Below are 15562 nucleotides of genomic sequence, written 5' to 3'. Positions count from 1 at the left end.
TTAAAAATGGTTGCACGGTGCACATTTTGTGCTTTGTAAAAGGTTGCACGGATCTATGCACCAAGTCTGGTTTTCATACATTAGAGCATGGTCATATAAAAGACCAATACGTGAGTCATATACTCTATGTCACTGATGCTTTCAGTTCACCCTGATCCAAGGCCTCCAACAATAAAAAAGAAGGCACACGGTTTAAAAAGTTACTAGACAAAATCTAAAATCCACCTTCAACCCATTGGCAGCTGGGGCCCCAAAGACTCCAATATAAAAACAATACACACGAGACCAAAGTGGAGATGTTTGGCCATAATGTGCAGCACCACGTTAGGAACTAAACACAGCATAACAGCACAAACACCTCATACCGACTGTAAAGCACGGCGGTGGAGGTGTGATGAGTTGGGTTTGTTTTGCAGCCACAGGACCGGGACATCTTGCACTCACAGAGTCGACCGTGAAGTCCTCTGAATACCAAAGTGTTTTAAGGTCAAATGCTAACTAACGCCCGCAAAACTCAAAGAACAACTGAAGCAACTCTGTAAGGAAGAGTGGGGCAAAATCCCTCCACAACAATGTGAGAGACTGATAAAGCAAGATGACATTAGGCTGCACTTGGTTTTTCACATGACTGTTCAAGAAAAGGCAGAAGCACTCCAGGTCTGTCAGTACTTACTCATATACTTTCAGCTTGTAACACTGGCCGTTCAAAAACAGAAATTCCCAGTCTGTTCCGTAGTCTATGGCCAACTTCTTCTGTAAGTCACTGAGGAAACCAAAATAAACAGAAACACAGATCAGAAGCACATCTGAAGCTAGTTTTGGAAGTTACAATACAGATTACATAAAGTTCCTCAGTTCCATCAGGAAAGACAACAAAACTCATGGTATTTTTAAGCAAATCATTTAAGAAGAAATCCATGAAAAAAATTTTTCAACTAAACCTGAACAGAATCCTTTTTATGTTTTAAGACAACACTCTTCAATTCAATTTGTTGTCACTCCCTGACAGGCTGCTTTAATAACTTCTGCATGACTCACAACTGTGCTGACAAAGTAGCTTTATTTTCCTTGCTCCTTCTAGCGACTAACGTCTCAGATATTGTGCTGATGAGGTGGCCCGTTAAAGCCCATTTCTATGCAGTGTCTCTAATTATCCGAGCCAGTAAGGGCTGCTCTTCTTCGCTAATCGCAAATAAGGCAAGTGAGCCCTATCTCTAACAGCACACAGGCCCTCATTTCCATATTCATAACCCAGAATTGCTAATGGGGTTAACAAATGTTTAGGGAGGGTGATTGTTCCGCTTGAGGTTGATAAGGCAGGGGGTAGGGGGACGATTCGGGGTCAGGAAAGCGTTGTGGGTTGCGTAACCGTGTGCGCGTGTGATTCTCGGCGGGGCAGGGGTCGTAACATTCACGCGCAGAGTCAATTTTTGTGGAAATTGCTCTCTTCAGCGCAAAATGTATGGACTAATTAGAAGTAGACCTCGATATCATGTGACTTCTAAAAGGTATGAACGAGAAAAATGCGCAAGGCCGGGACACGGGGGAGAAAATCACATCCGAGTCCTCAAACACAAATGACAGTGAGTAATTTGGCTAGAGGCAATTAAAGCAAGGTGGACAATGAATAATTAGAACAAATGAAGTCATGCCAGCTCCTGTCCCCCTGCATCCACCCTCCTCCTCCTCTCTCAAGCAAGTGTTTGGTTGAGGGGAAAAAAGGCTGACCTTTTGGTAAGTGCCACCTCTGTAGTTGGCACTCCTCTCTCCCTACTGTAATGAACAGTTTGGGGGCCTAAGGGCCACAGAAGCTACTTATCAGCAATTGCTGGCTGGCTCTGAGCTCTGTGAAAACATCTGAGAGGGAGCAAAAGAAACTGTGCGTGGATTTTACTCCTCAGCTGTTGTAAGCATGACAGAAGAGCAAGGAGCAGAATGAATCCTATAAAATCGTTTTTTTCTTTACTAAAAAGTAGTTGCAATTTCTCTCTTTAAAAAGCCAGAGAGGGTTGTGGGTAATTCCCAGCCAGACGGAGACTCTTCTGCTCACACTAAGTCAGAAGAAGACCACCCAGCAGAGTACAGAAGACAGCCAATAGTGTTTGTTTTTCTTCATTAGCATTAGCCTTAGGTATCACACAGTGCATATTCACCACAGTGCTTCTTTCCATACTATGTTAGCACAGAAGGATGGAGTCTATTTTAAGGCTTGGTGAAATTACAGTCACGCTCCTGCTTGCGATCAAAAAACAAAAACTGTGAGAGGCAAATGCCTCATCTGCAAAAAGTGCAAAATGTTGAGGATTTAGCCACACGTATGCCGCAGTAGGCGCTAACCTCTGCCTCTGTTGCTTTCTTTTTTAGCCTCACCTTATTTCCATGTTGACTGTCTCGTAAGCTTCTTCCACTTTCTTCAGATTGGTCGCCTCCCACTCTGCAGCTAGATAAAACAAAAGGTCAGACAAATTAACAATGCAGAGTTGTTGCATCTCAGCAGCTGTGTGTTGCCAAACAGTGGGCTCTTGGTGGATCTAAGACTGTGAGAAGAGCAGTGCTGCGCGTAAACAGGGAAATGCTATTTTCAGGTGCGCTAAGTGCCAACAGGCAGGCTTATTAGGCTCTTCACATTGTGCTAACTGAGACAGGGAGGAAAGAGAAGTCAGAGGGAGTGTTAGAGCAGCAAAGGTAGCTCACTTTATCATACCAAAATGTTCCAAGTATGACAAGAATTTCTGGAAAAATGAGTGTTAACAGAATCAGGATGAAGTATAATTCAACTCATGAAAAACAACATGTTTGTATCTGCCTAAAGTGGCTGATCTCTCTATAAAAATATAATTAATTAATGTATTTGTTACCACTTACTCACAGTGGTGTATGTCTAATTCCACATTCACATTCCGGAGTTCTCCTTTCAATCATGTTACTGTTACTTTGCAGCAAAATGCTTCAGCATCCTCGCTAATGAATAGCTTAGATTTTCTTTCTGTCAGTTTTTCAGGTGTTTTTCACCGAAAGCAGCCATGTGTTAAAGAAAGGTATGAGACATGTTGAAATAGAACTGGATAGACAATACCTTCCTCTGGGTTTCAGTGCATATCATAATTTTGCCCAAAACATCGGCGCAATCTGGATTTAGGTTACTGTTTTGTATTCTGCAATTTGAGGGTTTTTTTCACATTATCTTTTAGGATAATTGTAAAGTTTAAATAAGAAACCTTTTGTTCTTTGAATGTTACATTTCCAATATGTGACCTGGTAAAACATAGTGCACAAAAGAGAACTGTCAAAACAATAGTGGGAGATAAACATTTAATGACACTGATATAACTTTTTATTGTTAACTTATTTATTGTAATTTGCACCTTGCAGGTATTAGTGACTTTACTTTGTAACACACACAAAAAATCAACCTGAAAGACACTCAGGTTCTGCCGTGACCATGATCAAAACATCCTGTTGTGTGGAGCACTGGTTAAATAATTGACATTTACACACCTCTGAAGGCATCATCGTAAAAGTGGGGGGGGGAAATCAACACAGTATAGCATCACGATATTTTGCCTAGCAATATTGTATGGACACAGGGACGCAAAATATTAGTATTTTCTTAAATACATTAAAATACTCTGGGAATAATACAAACATGCACCACTACAGTAACTGCCAACTTGACCCCATATCAGAGTGCAGCTTTTAGTGATAATTCTGTATGGTTGAAAATCTCATTTTGCTGTACAAAAATAACTGAACTTTATTGGATAAAAGAGATATTGGCAAAGTTTAAAATTAAGGACATAATTTGATGGCCACCCTTCCACTGACACCATTTCTGATGAGGCTTCAGTGAACAGTAGATGGATTAACTGTTGGACCAGATCACAGGCAGTAAAAAGACACTGACATAGCTTTCTAGGTGGAAAAATGAATCCAATGGGCTTCATTTTTTCCCGTGATGGCGACAATTATGGTTGGAAATACTTCAATCTGATAGAAATCTATGGGAATATGGCTTTCTGATTTGACCCCTGCAAAAGGTTCCTGTTCAGTTGATAGTCTTAGTCGTTCATTCTGCGTCATACTGAAAAGAAAACTTAAATATATTTTATATATCTTGATCGTGGCATGTCAAACACATCTCCTTAGTCAATGAGCAAATGGTTTCTAATTCAGATCCACTCTTCCATGTCACATCAGTTTTTTTCTCACAACTAAGTATGTGATAGCAAAACTATATCAAAATGGGAATTCAGAAAACATCTCTTATCTGCTGTGTCTGCTATCTTTCTTTTTCTCTAAGGACATGACTTTCAGATATTGTTCAACTACTGTAGAGAGGTTTTTAAGCCTACTACTTCTCCTTCTGTCTGCCTCAAACTTTTTTATGGACATAATGGACAACAAGCCATTCTGGTTGAACACCTGGGAATCACCTTGTTGGTGCAAAAATACTATTTCACATTTGTCAGGCTGGATTACATTTTTGTTTCCCTGGAAACAAAATAGAAAAGGGAAAATACCACAGGTAACACATACAACTTCACACACAAGCACAATGGACTCAGTAAAGAAAAAGCTAATTCTGTTCAGCAGGCAGACATAGAAATTGAATTACTACTCAAAAATAAGGAGCTAAAATACACATACATCATATAGAAACGTATCAAGATGAAACAGACTATGACATAACCTTGTCTGAGGTCACTATTTGTCAACTGCCCCTAAGAGTTTGTAGCCTCCCATGGAAATGATAGCTTAGTCACATGTTTAAAGATGTCTGTCTTTGTATAAAGACACGCTGATTGCTCTAAGCCTTTTTGGGAAGGTTTCCAGAACTCTCTCAAGAGCCACGAGGAAATGCAACATCAGCCTCAAATATAATATCTCCAAGAACCCAACTTCATCTTCTTAGGTTCCACTTAGGATGTTGTTGAAACAAAGCCCATCTTTTCCCTGAAAAGATCTTCTCTCCCCTTTTCAAGGACCGTTTTGCTTGAATAGCTCAGGGAATAACACTGGTTTATCCTTCATAGGAAGAATGCGATTGGAAGTGAGAGTTTTGAGGTTGGAGGAAATTCATCCATCAATTACTGATGCAAAACTGAGACAAGTTTTATTTATGTTGTGCAAACAATGACAACAGTTGCCTCAAGGTGCTTTATATTCTAAGGAAAAGACCCCACAATAATCGTGAGAAATCCCAACAATCAGACCACCTCCTGCAAGTACTTGGTGACAGTGGGAAGGAAAATCTCCCTTTTTACAGGATGAAGCCTCTGGCACAGTTTATCTTCATCCTTTGTCGATCTGGACAGGACAAAGACACACTGTAGAAGAGAGCCAGTGTTTAATAATCTATACAAAGTGAACTGGAACCAAAAGTTCAACACTGAAAAGACCAGAGACACTATCAAAAGTACCAAAAAGAGATTTCAACGTGCTACCAACCTCCTTTTCTTGTGGAAAAGAAATGGGCTGTTTGGAAAATTTGTGAAAATGTATCAAATAACTTCTACTTTCATGCTACGATAATAAAATAACTAAAATAACTGCAGACAACAACAAACTTCTTTTGGTTGCACTGCAACACTTAGAGTGAAAGAAAGTGCAACTCGCACACAGACACACACAAACACACCACACGTCCGCAACTCCTCGACACCACCTGCCCTCCTCCAAAAACACCCAGAGACTTTGAAAGTAGGCAGGTATGTTAATGTGAAGTGACACCTGCTCACTGGCTTCGAGCTACAAGTGAATTTATCAGGACGTGGTTTCAGTTCCAGTCGGATCCTTTCATAAAACGGTCGGTAAAACCCAAAATAACGTGACGATGGGCTGATGGGCACCATGACAACATCTCAAAAGTTTAAAATTTTTATTAAAAATACCCAAAACATATTGTTCCCAAATTGTAGAAATACAGAAATAATATTTCATAGCTTCCAAAAGCCTTGAACAAACGTGTGATGTGCATATAAAATACTTGATTTAAGCCACCAACTACGTTTTGGGGAGGGGGGGGGTCTGTTTAAGGAGGCGCTGACACCCCAGTGAAAGTGTAAGGGAATCATTTAATTAGTAAACCATAGTGTCTCTGACTGAGCATGAACAAAAGGGGCTGAAGAGCTGAAAAGGAGATAAGATGGCAGACAATAGAAGTGACAAGACTCCCGTTTGACTAGTGCTGATGGACACGGGGATTTACTGGGGTTTCTGTGAGTGGACGGGTTCGTCTCTGACGTCGAAGGAACTCTCTGGGGCCCGGCGCCGTGGCAACAGAAAGGAATGTGTATGCAGTGAGGACCGCGTGTGAGAAGCTGTGACAGCCCTGGCCTGAATACCAATTAGGATGTTCCTTGCATGTGGTCTCAGCTGGTTGCCCATGAAGACCCCCCCCCTCCACACACCTCACCTCACCCCACCCCACACACACACATCCACCCACCCCTACACACATAATTCCCTCAGCACCTATTTCTTGCCAAACCTAGTACAGATGTGATGTGTCTAAGAGGCAAGCTGTGATTTACCATGCTGTAATGGCTATTTTTATAGCACCACGATGGGGAGATCTCACTTTGACTCACCCCCAAACCCCTCGGACTCTTTCAGAAAATCGCAGCCTCACACACAAAGCACGGTCTCTCAGCCTGCTCCTACTCTCACAATCTCTTGCCCTGTTTCTCTCTCTCTCATACAAACACGCGCAGCAATCATCAAGCTCAGCAATGACAAAAGGAGACGCAGAATCCCGAGAGGGTGACATTTGACCCCCTTGCCGCAGCCCAGTTGTATATGGAGAGAGGAGGGGAAAAGCAGCCAGGCGTACAGAAGCACCCAGAGCAGAAAACACAGGGAGCACAAAGCCTACTGAACGGTTTCTGCACCCGTCAGGCCCGACATCACCTGAAGCCAGCGTACAGTACGCAGAAAAGACCTCAGGTTTAATTATTGCAATGATTAGATCAGCAGTCACATGATCACATGGGTGTAATTGCATCATAAGTGCAAGTCTGAATTTAGGAATTGCAACGCATGGGTACAAATGTGTAAGAAAAAGGGGGAAAAAAGCTTTCTCTGCAATAGAAAAACATACAAATCGAAGCTAAACTGACCGGTGACTGACATTTTTCCACTTCAGCAAGTGTGCTGTACTTCACTAGGAGCTGTCAAGAGGGGCTGTTAAATCACAGAGGCCGTGTACACAAATAGAAGAGGAGGAACGCACTGCATAGTATAGTCTTCCGACCAAACTCTCCCGTGTATTCGTACCTTGAGCCCAGAAGAACGGAGATTTTTTGTTTACATGTGAGCGGATCAATAGGCAAGGCGTTTCTCCTGCAGCTCTAAGAAAAGAAGCCGGTGCAGCATGCGAGCTGCAGCCGGGCTCAACAAAACAAAGGCGCTGCAGCGAGGCCACCCTTGAACCCCGCGCTCGCGCGAGCAGCCGGCACCTTCAGCGAGATTATCTCGGCTAACAGGCAGGAATGTAGGAGTTTGTTGTCTGTAAAAGTCTGCTCTTCAAAATAAAGACTGGCAGCATGCTTAAGCTCTGGCATTGATTCCTTTTTACTTTCCTTTATAACCTCTTTTGCTCCCCGCCATCTATCATCCAACCCCCCCCCCCCCCCCCCCCCCCAACCTTTTTTTTTGTATTTTCATTTTGACTTTAACATTCTCCTCGCCTTCAATATTTTCAGCTTGAGCTCCTGAGAGTCTTCCTGTCACCCTCGCTACCTCCCCCTCTCTCCGAGCTCCATTTTTCTCGGTTTTCTCTGCTCGGGTAAAGAACTCGTTCTGACTGCAGAGAGGGGAGGATGAAAATATAGGTTGAGGATCCCTGTAATGAAATGTTTATGGCAGGTTGTAACAATGAACAAGAGACCTTTCAGATACCGTCAGCTGGGCTGTGATAGCACTAATAGCCACCTGCTGGAATTGAACGCGAGCGTCTAGAGGAGCAAATTACTCTGTTTTCCTTGAAGTGAAAATGTTATCAAAGTTAATTCAACAAAGGTAATAAGAGAGGCATGGCTTAATTAAAAAAAAAAAAACCTGAACAAATGTTTGCATTTTAATCGCGCACAGAGCGTGCAGAGCTAACATTTGTAAGCCTTTAACTATAAGTTTAAGTGAAACGCACTTTTAAACGTTATATTTCTCTCTCTTTATCCGTCCAAATCCCACAAATGATTGTGAAACTGCAGCACAGGCTGCTGAGAGTTGAGAAGAGGTCAGTCTCGCCCCCTGCATAATCGTTGTGTTGGAGTGTCTGATTGTATTAGGGTTGAGTGAATAACAGTAGCTGGCAGAAATAGCATCATGTTTTGAACTATCAGTGCAATTCATAGCCTTGTGACTGACTCAGTTTGTATTCATTCTCCCACACTCTCCTGCACCTCTCTTTTTTTCCCTCCGCAGTGGTTGAAGGACAGGCGCAGCGTCACGGCGAGCACGTACTAAAATTAAGAATGGATCCATTCACTGGCCAGCTGTCATCATACCAAACGACTGAAGCCAACACTGCAGATTGATGACTGAGAGGCAGTCAGATGTTTAACTGTAAAGCTGCATTATCTGCTGTACCTAAACAATATGTAATATGTAATATAAATGGATCAGATCGACTTACAGCTTTAATGTAACCGTAAACACTGTGCACGAGTTAGTGCTAAGACGATTGCAGCAGTTTATTATTAACACCTAGTGTATCATAGTTAATATATGAGTTGTTGTGAGTTAAGTAAGCACAATCAGTCCATATACAGAAAAGGCAATGACCTTGTTTGACAGATGAGACCAATAACACTTAGATTAAATCACAGTAACCTAAAAGTCTCTAAGTTATAAGTAGAAGAATCAAACAAAGGTACAAAACCAGGTAAGCCAAGAGGCATTTAAATGTCAAGTCTGCTCAAATACGGCAAAAATCATAATTACTGTACAATTATTTGGGTCATAATGAGATTGTTAGCTATTAAACCTTTTCAAAATAACAAAATTGTCCTTATAATTTAGCGCATTTCCTTAAACTTTTATTACACTTCAACTGCATAAATAAAGTAAATGAATGTGAAGTAAACCTAGCACAGCCTGGCAGGGAGTCAATTTTGATTTTTATGGATATGAGAAAGGAAGTGTGTAAAAAGTACTCCATAACAGACTGTGGGACAATAATTGCTCTGTCTTGATTATATTGCCTTAATTGGTGGAAGGCAGAAATTTTAATTGAAATCAGAAGCCCATTAATTGCACAGCCTTATTAGACAGCATTGCTCTCACAATCAGTATTACGCACGAGTGAAATGGTTAAAATGTACAACTGTACAATTAATGCATTCAAATAGGCCTGCTGCGTTTCCTGTCATATATTTGTATACGTATTCTGCTACAATGGTGGTTGCTGATGGTTAACATGGGCAAAGTAGCCCTTTGAGCCAAAAGCTTCACGCTGCTCTAAACACTCAGTTTACAGCAGTTTTTCCACTCCTGGCTCTTTCTGAGCAATGAATCAGTACGAGCCAGGAGGATACTCAAAAGTAAAAATAAAGAGCTGGGAATGAGCAGAAGGGGTCTCCTTTAAAATCATAAAGGTTTTTGGATTAACAGTCCTGGACAGCTTGAAGTGGAAGCAGGTTTTGCATTGCCTAGTTTAATGGCTCGCATCAGCTAAGCAGTCAATCTTTCCTGGTAGTTTTAGAGCATTCACTGTCAAACCAAACAAGTTTATCACCAAAAAGAGGACTTTTTTTTTCTGTCACTGTAAAACTGCAGAACCAGAAATGAGGAAAGCGTCCGGTTAACAGCTTCATATTCAGCTAAAACCACGACAGTGGGGTCAATCTTCTCACCAAACTATGAGCGAGAAAAATGTTAAATGCACAGCACGTTTTACAATACGAGATATTGATAGTATAGCGTTCGTATAATAGCGCTTAAGTGCATTTAAATGCAGCAATCAGGGTCTGGCGCTCCCATAATCACGGCGATGCGTAATCACTGTTTAACATTTAAACGGAGAAGGGGGCCCAATGAACAGAATAAACAGCCTGTGTGGAGTGAGTTCGCTCTGTAACAACTGGGTGCTGTTTATGAATATGTATGATGTAACAAACGCCTAGGAGCTGACCTACTTCTGTGTCTCCTCTGCTCATGACTTGGTCCCCTTCCGGGGTAACTCTGTCATCTGTCATCCTGTAATAGCAGGAAGCATGCGACTCCCATGTACAAATCAACATCCACCCGTTTGATGGTTTTGCAAGTGATAATCACCGTCTGTTGAGGGAAAACGCTTCAATAGGTGGCTGTGCAGTCGTAGGAATATTCAGGACCTGGCGATGTTGGGTCTTTTTATCCACTCCGCACACACATTAACCTGGGCTTTCACAAGTTTCTGCTCACCGAAATGTGAGCAGAAACATCAACAAGCATCCAAATCGCGTCAAAAATGCAAACGGCTGACGTTTGGATGTTTACTTAAACAGTCGTGTCACGTGAATAGGCGGGAAATGCAGGGAATGGAGTAAATGTGTGACGGACAAGTAAGTACGAGCAGACAAAAGAGAGCTCTCGACATAACTGGGGCTGCACACTGGAGAGCACTTGTCTGCACCATCTCATAAAATATCTTTACCCAGGATCATCTTGGTATGGTGCCAAACGCGGTTAGCTTCAGGAGCTGGGAAAGCACACAAAAAAAAATCTATTTCAGACAACACGAGAGACAGAAAGCTGGCAGCTGCTCAAATCAGACTTCCAACATTTGATAAGTGAAAACGGGCTAATTTTGTGCATCCCTCGAACGGTTGCAGTCCAATACATTGCTCCCGTGGCTATGAAAACGCACGGGCGAGGCCGAGCGAGGGGTGAGAGGCAAATCGTTTCAACCTCTCGACAGCTTAATGGAAGAAGAGGAGAAAAACGCAGTAGTAACTCATTCTATGGCAGAAAGGAAGCCCGGTGCACTTTTTCCACCCCGCTCCTCTCTCGTGTCGATCGAGCACTCGAGGTGAGACAATTACGCCTCAAGGACGCGTCAACCTCGGTTGGGGTCAGAGGTCGCCGCGAAGGCAACCCATCCTCCCCTCTGATTCTGTTTAACATTTCACATCTAATATAGGAAGTGCTGAACAGACCCTTAAATTAAGATCAGCCCTCTGCTCTCTCACAAACTGAACCTCAGCTGCCTCACAAGCCAATTCATTTGCTGAGAGTGCTGAGACGCATTGGCTTTAAAAAAATGAAAATAAAATAACTGGTCACCCCAGCGTGGACCGAGGGACACTGTGAAGCGTTCGCACGTGGGAGACTGAAGTGTAGGAGTGCAATTTATATAAAGAGCTGTTATGCCCGTGGCTCTAACACGCGATTAATGTTAAATAACGAACCTAAAGAAGAGCGCTTGGCGGGTATTGTTAGTGTTTAATAAGAACACAGTCTTCTAGATTTCAGTAGGTATGTGGTCCAAACACGCTCATATTCCTCTCTCTTTTATCGCGCCCGTGAAAGTTTGCTATTTTTAGCGACGCCCTCATATCTGTAGATGCAACCTTTCTAAATTAGATCAAAGTGAACCCTGCCTCACAGTACTCTTATATGTTAAGCTAATTTGTTTACTACAGCTACTAAGGGCGAACATCTAAACAAGTTGACAAAAATAGCACCCTGGATCGAAGAGCTGTGACTTCACGCGCCCTGAGGATGTCAGAAAAGCCTCTCCACGCATTTGAGGTCACGTAACGGGTGATTGTTGAGTTTTCGCAGGTCGTGTGGAAAGCTCTCTCTGAGATTGTGGTTGTTCCAAGTTTTTGGTTGGGTCACTTGGTGGATACAAAGTTTGAGCCCGAGCATGATTCTGCCAGAGGTTTCTTTCTGTTAAAAAGGACGTTTTTCCTTTCCTCTCTCGACAAGTGTTTGCTCATAGGTGGTCATTAGTTTGTTGGTGTTTTCTCTCTGTTATTGTGGGGTCTTTACCTTATCATATAAAGCACCTTGGGGCAACTGCTGCTGTGATTTGCTGCTATATAAATGAAACTGAATTGAATTGAACTGTAATTGAATTGAAAGGAGGAGGTGAAGGAGGATGGCTCACCGAGAGTATTGCCACAGTGCAAGGTAGACCACCTTGTCTTAGCAGCATCTCCACTACCATCAATCTGGGATATAGAGCAACAACATGACACACATTTAATAAAGTTAGTGTCTTGATGTAAGCTAAGATCAACCACATCAAGATCTGGGTTGTTTACAAGCTCGGTTAAACATTTGTGATGACATGAAGTGTTTGAGGTCATATAGATGAGATCAAATAAAGCAGGGTCAGTGGTGGAGCAGTGGCTCTGGGTTTGAATCCACTGAGCAGCTGAGGTCGCTCTGTGTGGATGCTTTTTAGCTTAACTGGTGATTCTTAATCCGGTCGTTAAGTGATGACGTGACGAATCCTACTTCCGGGTCTAAAGTAGTCTGCGTTTAATATGGCTTTTGTGTTGTTAACATGTTTAATGTTTTGTATTTTCTTCTATTTAATCTCAAAAAGCTCCTAAAACAATCAGTGATCACTGTTGACCTCCCTTGGCTTTTATTACCGCTAATCATTTATTTAAGCTCAGTTTTTAAAACCTTAGGATGTAGCTACAGCCCAGCCCATGCAGCAGTATATGAATGACTAACCTCGTATTGTGGATGGATTATCTCAGTTGTTCTCCTGGCTGAAGTTTGGTCCTTTTACAGCATCCTGCCATGCGATTACATTTGTTCCTGACCACCGAGAACACTCACGTTAACTTTTATCGAGTGGAAAAAAAGTTAGCTTGTTTATATTATGCTAACATAGCTGTGTCGCTAGCGGTCACGTAGCACAAAATTATATACCAGCTAGCCCAACTTCAGTAACCCTACAAACGTCACTGCTGTTTAGTTTTCTGTCTTCATTTATGTTGGAAGTGATAACAGAGCTGTACGTTTTAATTTGTTTCCAGAACCCCGCAGTCAGGACATGCTATATTGTATTTAGATAGAAGCTAGCGAGCTAACTCCCTGCTAACTTCTAACTCCGTTAAATGTCATAAATTCCGTTTTCATGGATGCCTGGATGTTAAACTCAATTGTTACACCTGGTAGAGCAGAACGCTGATCATTTTATTAAAGATGAAAGACTTTAGACAGTTTTTCAACTCTCAGTAATGCCATAGTGATCGTTTGATATATGGACCTGCAGCAGAGTTTAGACCCAGACACGGCTAGTGACGTCAGACTTAACGACCGGATTGACCTATTAGAGCACTTCGCTCTCGCTCTGCGGGCCTACTTGTTGTTCCTAGAGTATTTAAAAGTAGAATGGGAGGGAGAGCCTTCAGTTTTCAGGGCCCTCTTCTGTGGAACTAGCTTCCAGTTTGGATTCGGGAGACAGACACTATCTCTACTTTCAAGATTAGGCTTAAAACTTTCCTTTTTGCTAAAGCATATAGTTAGGGCTGGACCAGGTGACCCTGAATCCTCCCTTAGTTATGCTGCAATAGACGTAGGCTGCCGGGGATTCCCATGATGCATTGAGTTTTTCCTTTCCAGTCACCTTTCTCACTCACTATGTATTAATAGACCTCTCTGCATTGAATCATATCTGTTATTAACCTCTGTCTCTCTTCTACAGCAAGTCTTTTATCCTGTCTTCCTTCTCTCACTCCAACCGGTCGCAGCAGATGGCCGCGCCCCTCCCTGAGCCTGGTTCTGCCGGAGGTTTCTTCCTGTTAAAAGGGAGTTTTTCCTTCCCACTGTCGCCAAAGTGCTTGCTCATAGGGGGTCATATGAATGTTGGGTTTTTCTCTGTATCTATGAAGCGCCTTGAGGCGACTTTTGTTGTGATTTGGCGCTATATAAATAAAATTGAATTGAATTGAATTGACTGTTGGTGTGGATGTAAGCACGAATGGTCGGCTGTCTGATAGATGGTGATTGTATATGCTTTGATAGTTTCATATCTATTTCAGAGTGCAATGTCATAGCCATGGAGCGAACACTGCTGGAGACTAAAGTTACATCTGGGTGTCTGGGGCCTGGGGTAACAAATTAGCATGTTTTGAACAAAAATGTTTGTTTCCACTGCAGGCAAACGCCGACATTTTTAGCACATTGTTATTTATATCCACAATTACAGCTGCAGCGCAAAATGATGCATTTACATTAAGGTTACCTTTTTCAGGCAGGGCCTGGCTGAGGTGAAGGTGTGACAGTAATAGCTGCCCCATTATTGATGGCTGGGAACAAACAGAGTTTCGTGTTTATTTATTTATATATTTTATATTTATTTCAATAAATATGAAACTAGGTTAGGGTTCAGTTTTAGGCAGAGAAAGCACAGCAAAGTTATTATCCACCCAGAGCAGGAGAGCAACAGCTGCTGTTTTAGTATGCCAAAACCACTTGGAAAAACTACCCAGTGACCCACAGCACGCTATAATAGTGGAACCAGTGAAAATAATGGAAATGTACTCACTTGTGTTCATAAAAATCATTTGCCTGTCACAGCAAAGGCTTTTTTTTAAACATATTGAAATATGTATTACATTAGGATTATGAGTCAATGTGCCCTCGAAAGAGAGATATTGCACTTAGTGGTTTTTCCAGATTTAATAAAGATAACACGAGTGCTTGCTTAAAAGGGAATCTTCCTTTTTTTCCCCCTCCTCCATCAGATTATGTAATGTAAAGTGCCCTAAGATGACTAATGCTGTAAATTAATGCCAGTCAAAAACACAAGTATTAATCTGAACTAAGGAGAAAAGAAGTTTTGTGTAGTTTTGGAGAAAACTCCACACTTGCTCGGAGCACACAGGAGGAGATGGTGCAGAAATGTGGTCAACCGAAACCGCAGCGCCCTGCTAGACTGTCAGCGGCACTCCCCCTGCCGCGGCCCGCAGTGAGCCGAAGTACCGAACAAAGAAAATCCCACTGACACCTCAGGAAAACACCACTGTTCCTGCATGAAGATTGAGTGTGGGAGCTAGAGCAGTGGCAAATCTGCTAACTGATACCCATTTAACTGGCAGGATATGAGCTGGGTGCAAAAAAAAAAAAAAAAAGGCATCCAGAGTGGCAGTTAGCAGTTTATAATCTGTGGCAGACATAGACTCTGCTTGCTGTAAGTGGCTACTGGGCAGCTCAATCGGCAGAGTGGCCCCGAACAAGCAGCATTAGCACTGCGGATCGCACTGCGGCTCTGTGAGAAACAGATGAAGTAGCACAAAGGTCGGCGCCCACAAGAGCGAACGCAGTCAGCTTACAGCTCAGCAAAGACCGACTGAAACAGGCCGGGTAGTGATAGCACCACGGACAGCGCCAGTTTGCAACCGTCTACGTCAGCACCATGGAGAGTTCTCGCTGAGCACACGCCAAGGAAAACAGACCGCGCAACTCGCTGAACTACACTCACAATATAATGTCACTGCAGATAAAGAGTCTAGACACTTCTGGAGTCACACCACATGTGACCTGAACATTTAGGCTGCGTCTGACATAAACAAAAACAACAGCAAAAAATGCCATCCTGTCCTTAAAGGGAGTC

The 15562-nt window shown here is 42.5% G+C and overlaps 1 protein-coding gene across 1 annotated transcript in view; it reads right to left on the bottom strand.

Annotated features, from left to right (window-relative positions):
• The window catches only part of LOC146675123 (glucosidase 2 subunit beta-like), a 191053-nt gene that overhangs the window by 53502 nt on the left and 121989 nt on the right, over window positions 1–15562 (bottom strand). Inside the window, exons 11-12 of the mRNA XM_085400177.1 lie at window positions 2371–2440; window positions 674–763 (exon numbers count right to left, since the gene is read on the bottom strand). Coding sequence (XP_085256303.1) covers window positions 674–763; window positions 2371–2440 — 160 coding nt within the window. The remainder of the gene's footprint in view (window positions 1–673; window positions 764–2370; window positions 2441–15562) is intronic.

The sequence above is a fragment of the Rhamphochromis longiceps genome, linkage group LG3 (assembly GCF_057381845.1).
Source record: "Rhamphochromis longiceps isolate RC_006_pf linkage group LG3, R_longiceps_female_GT1.1, whole genome shotgun sequence".
Lineage (NCBI taxonomy): Eukaryota > Metazoa > Chordata > Actinopteri > Cichliformes > Cichlidae > Rhamphochromis > Rhamphochromis longiceps.
Note: the sequence above shows the minus strand (reverse complement) of the source record. Positions and strands in the feature narration are given on the sequence as shown.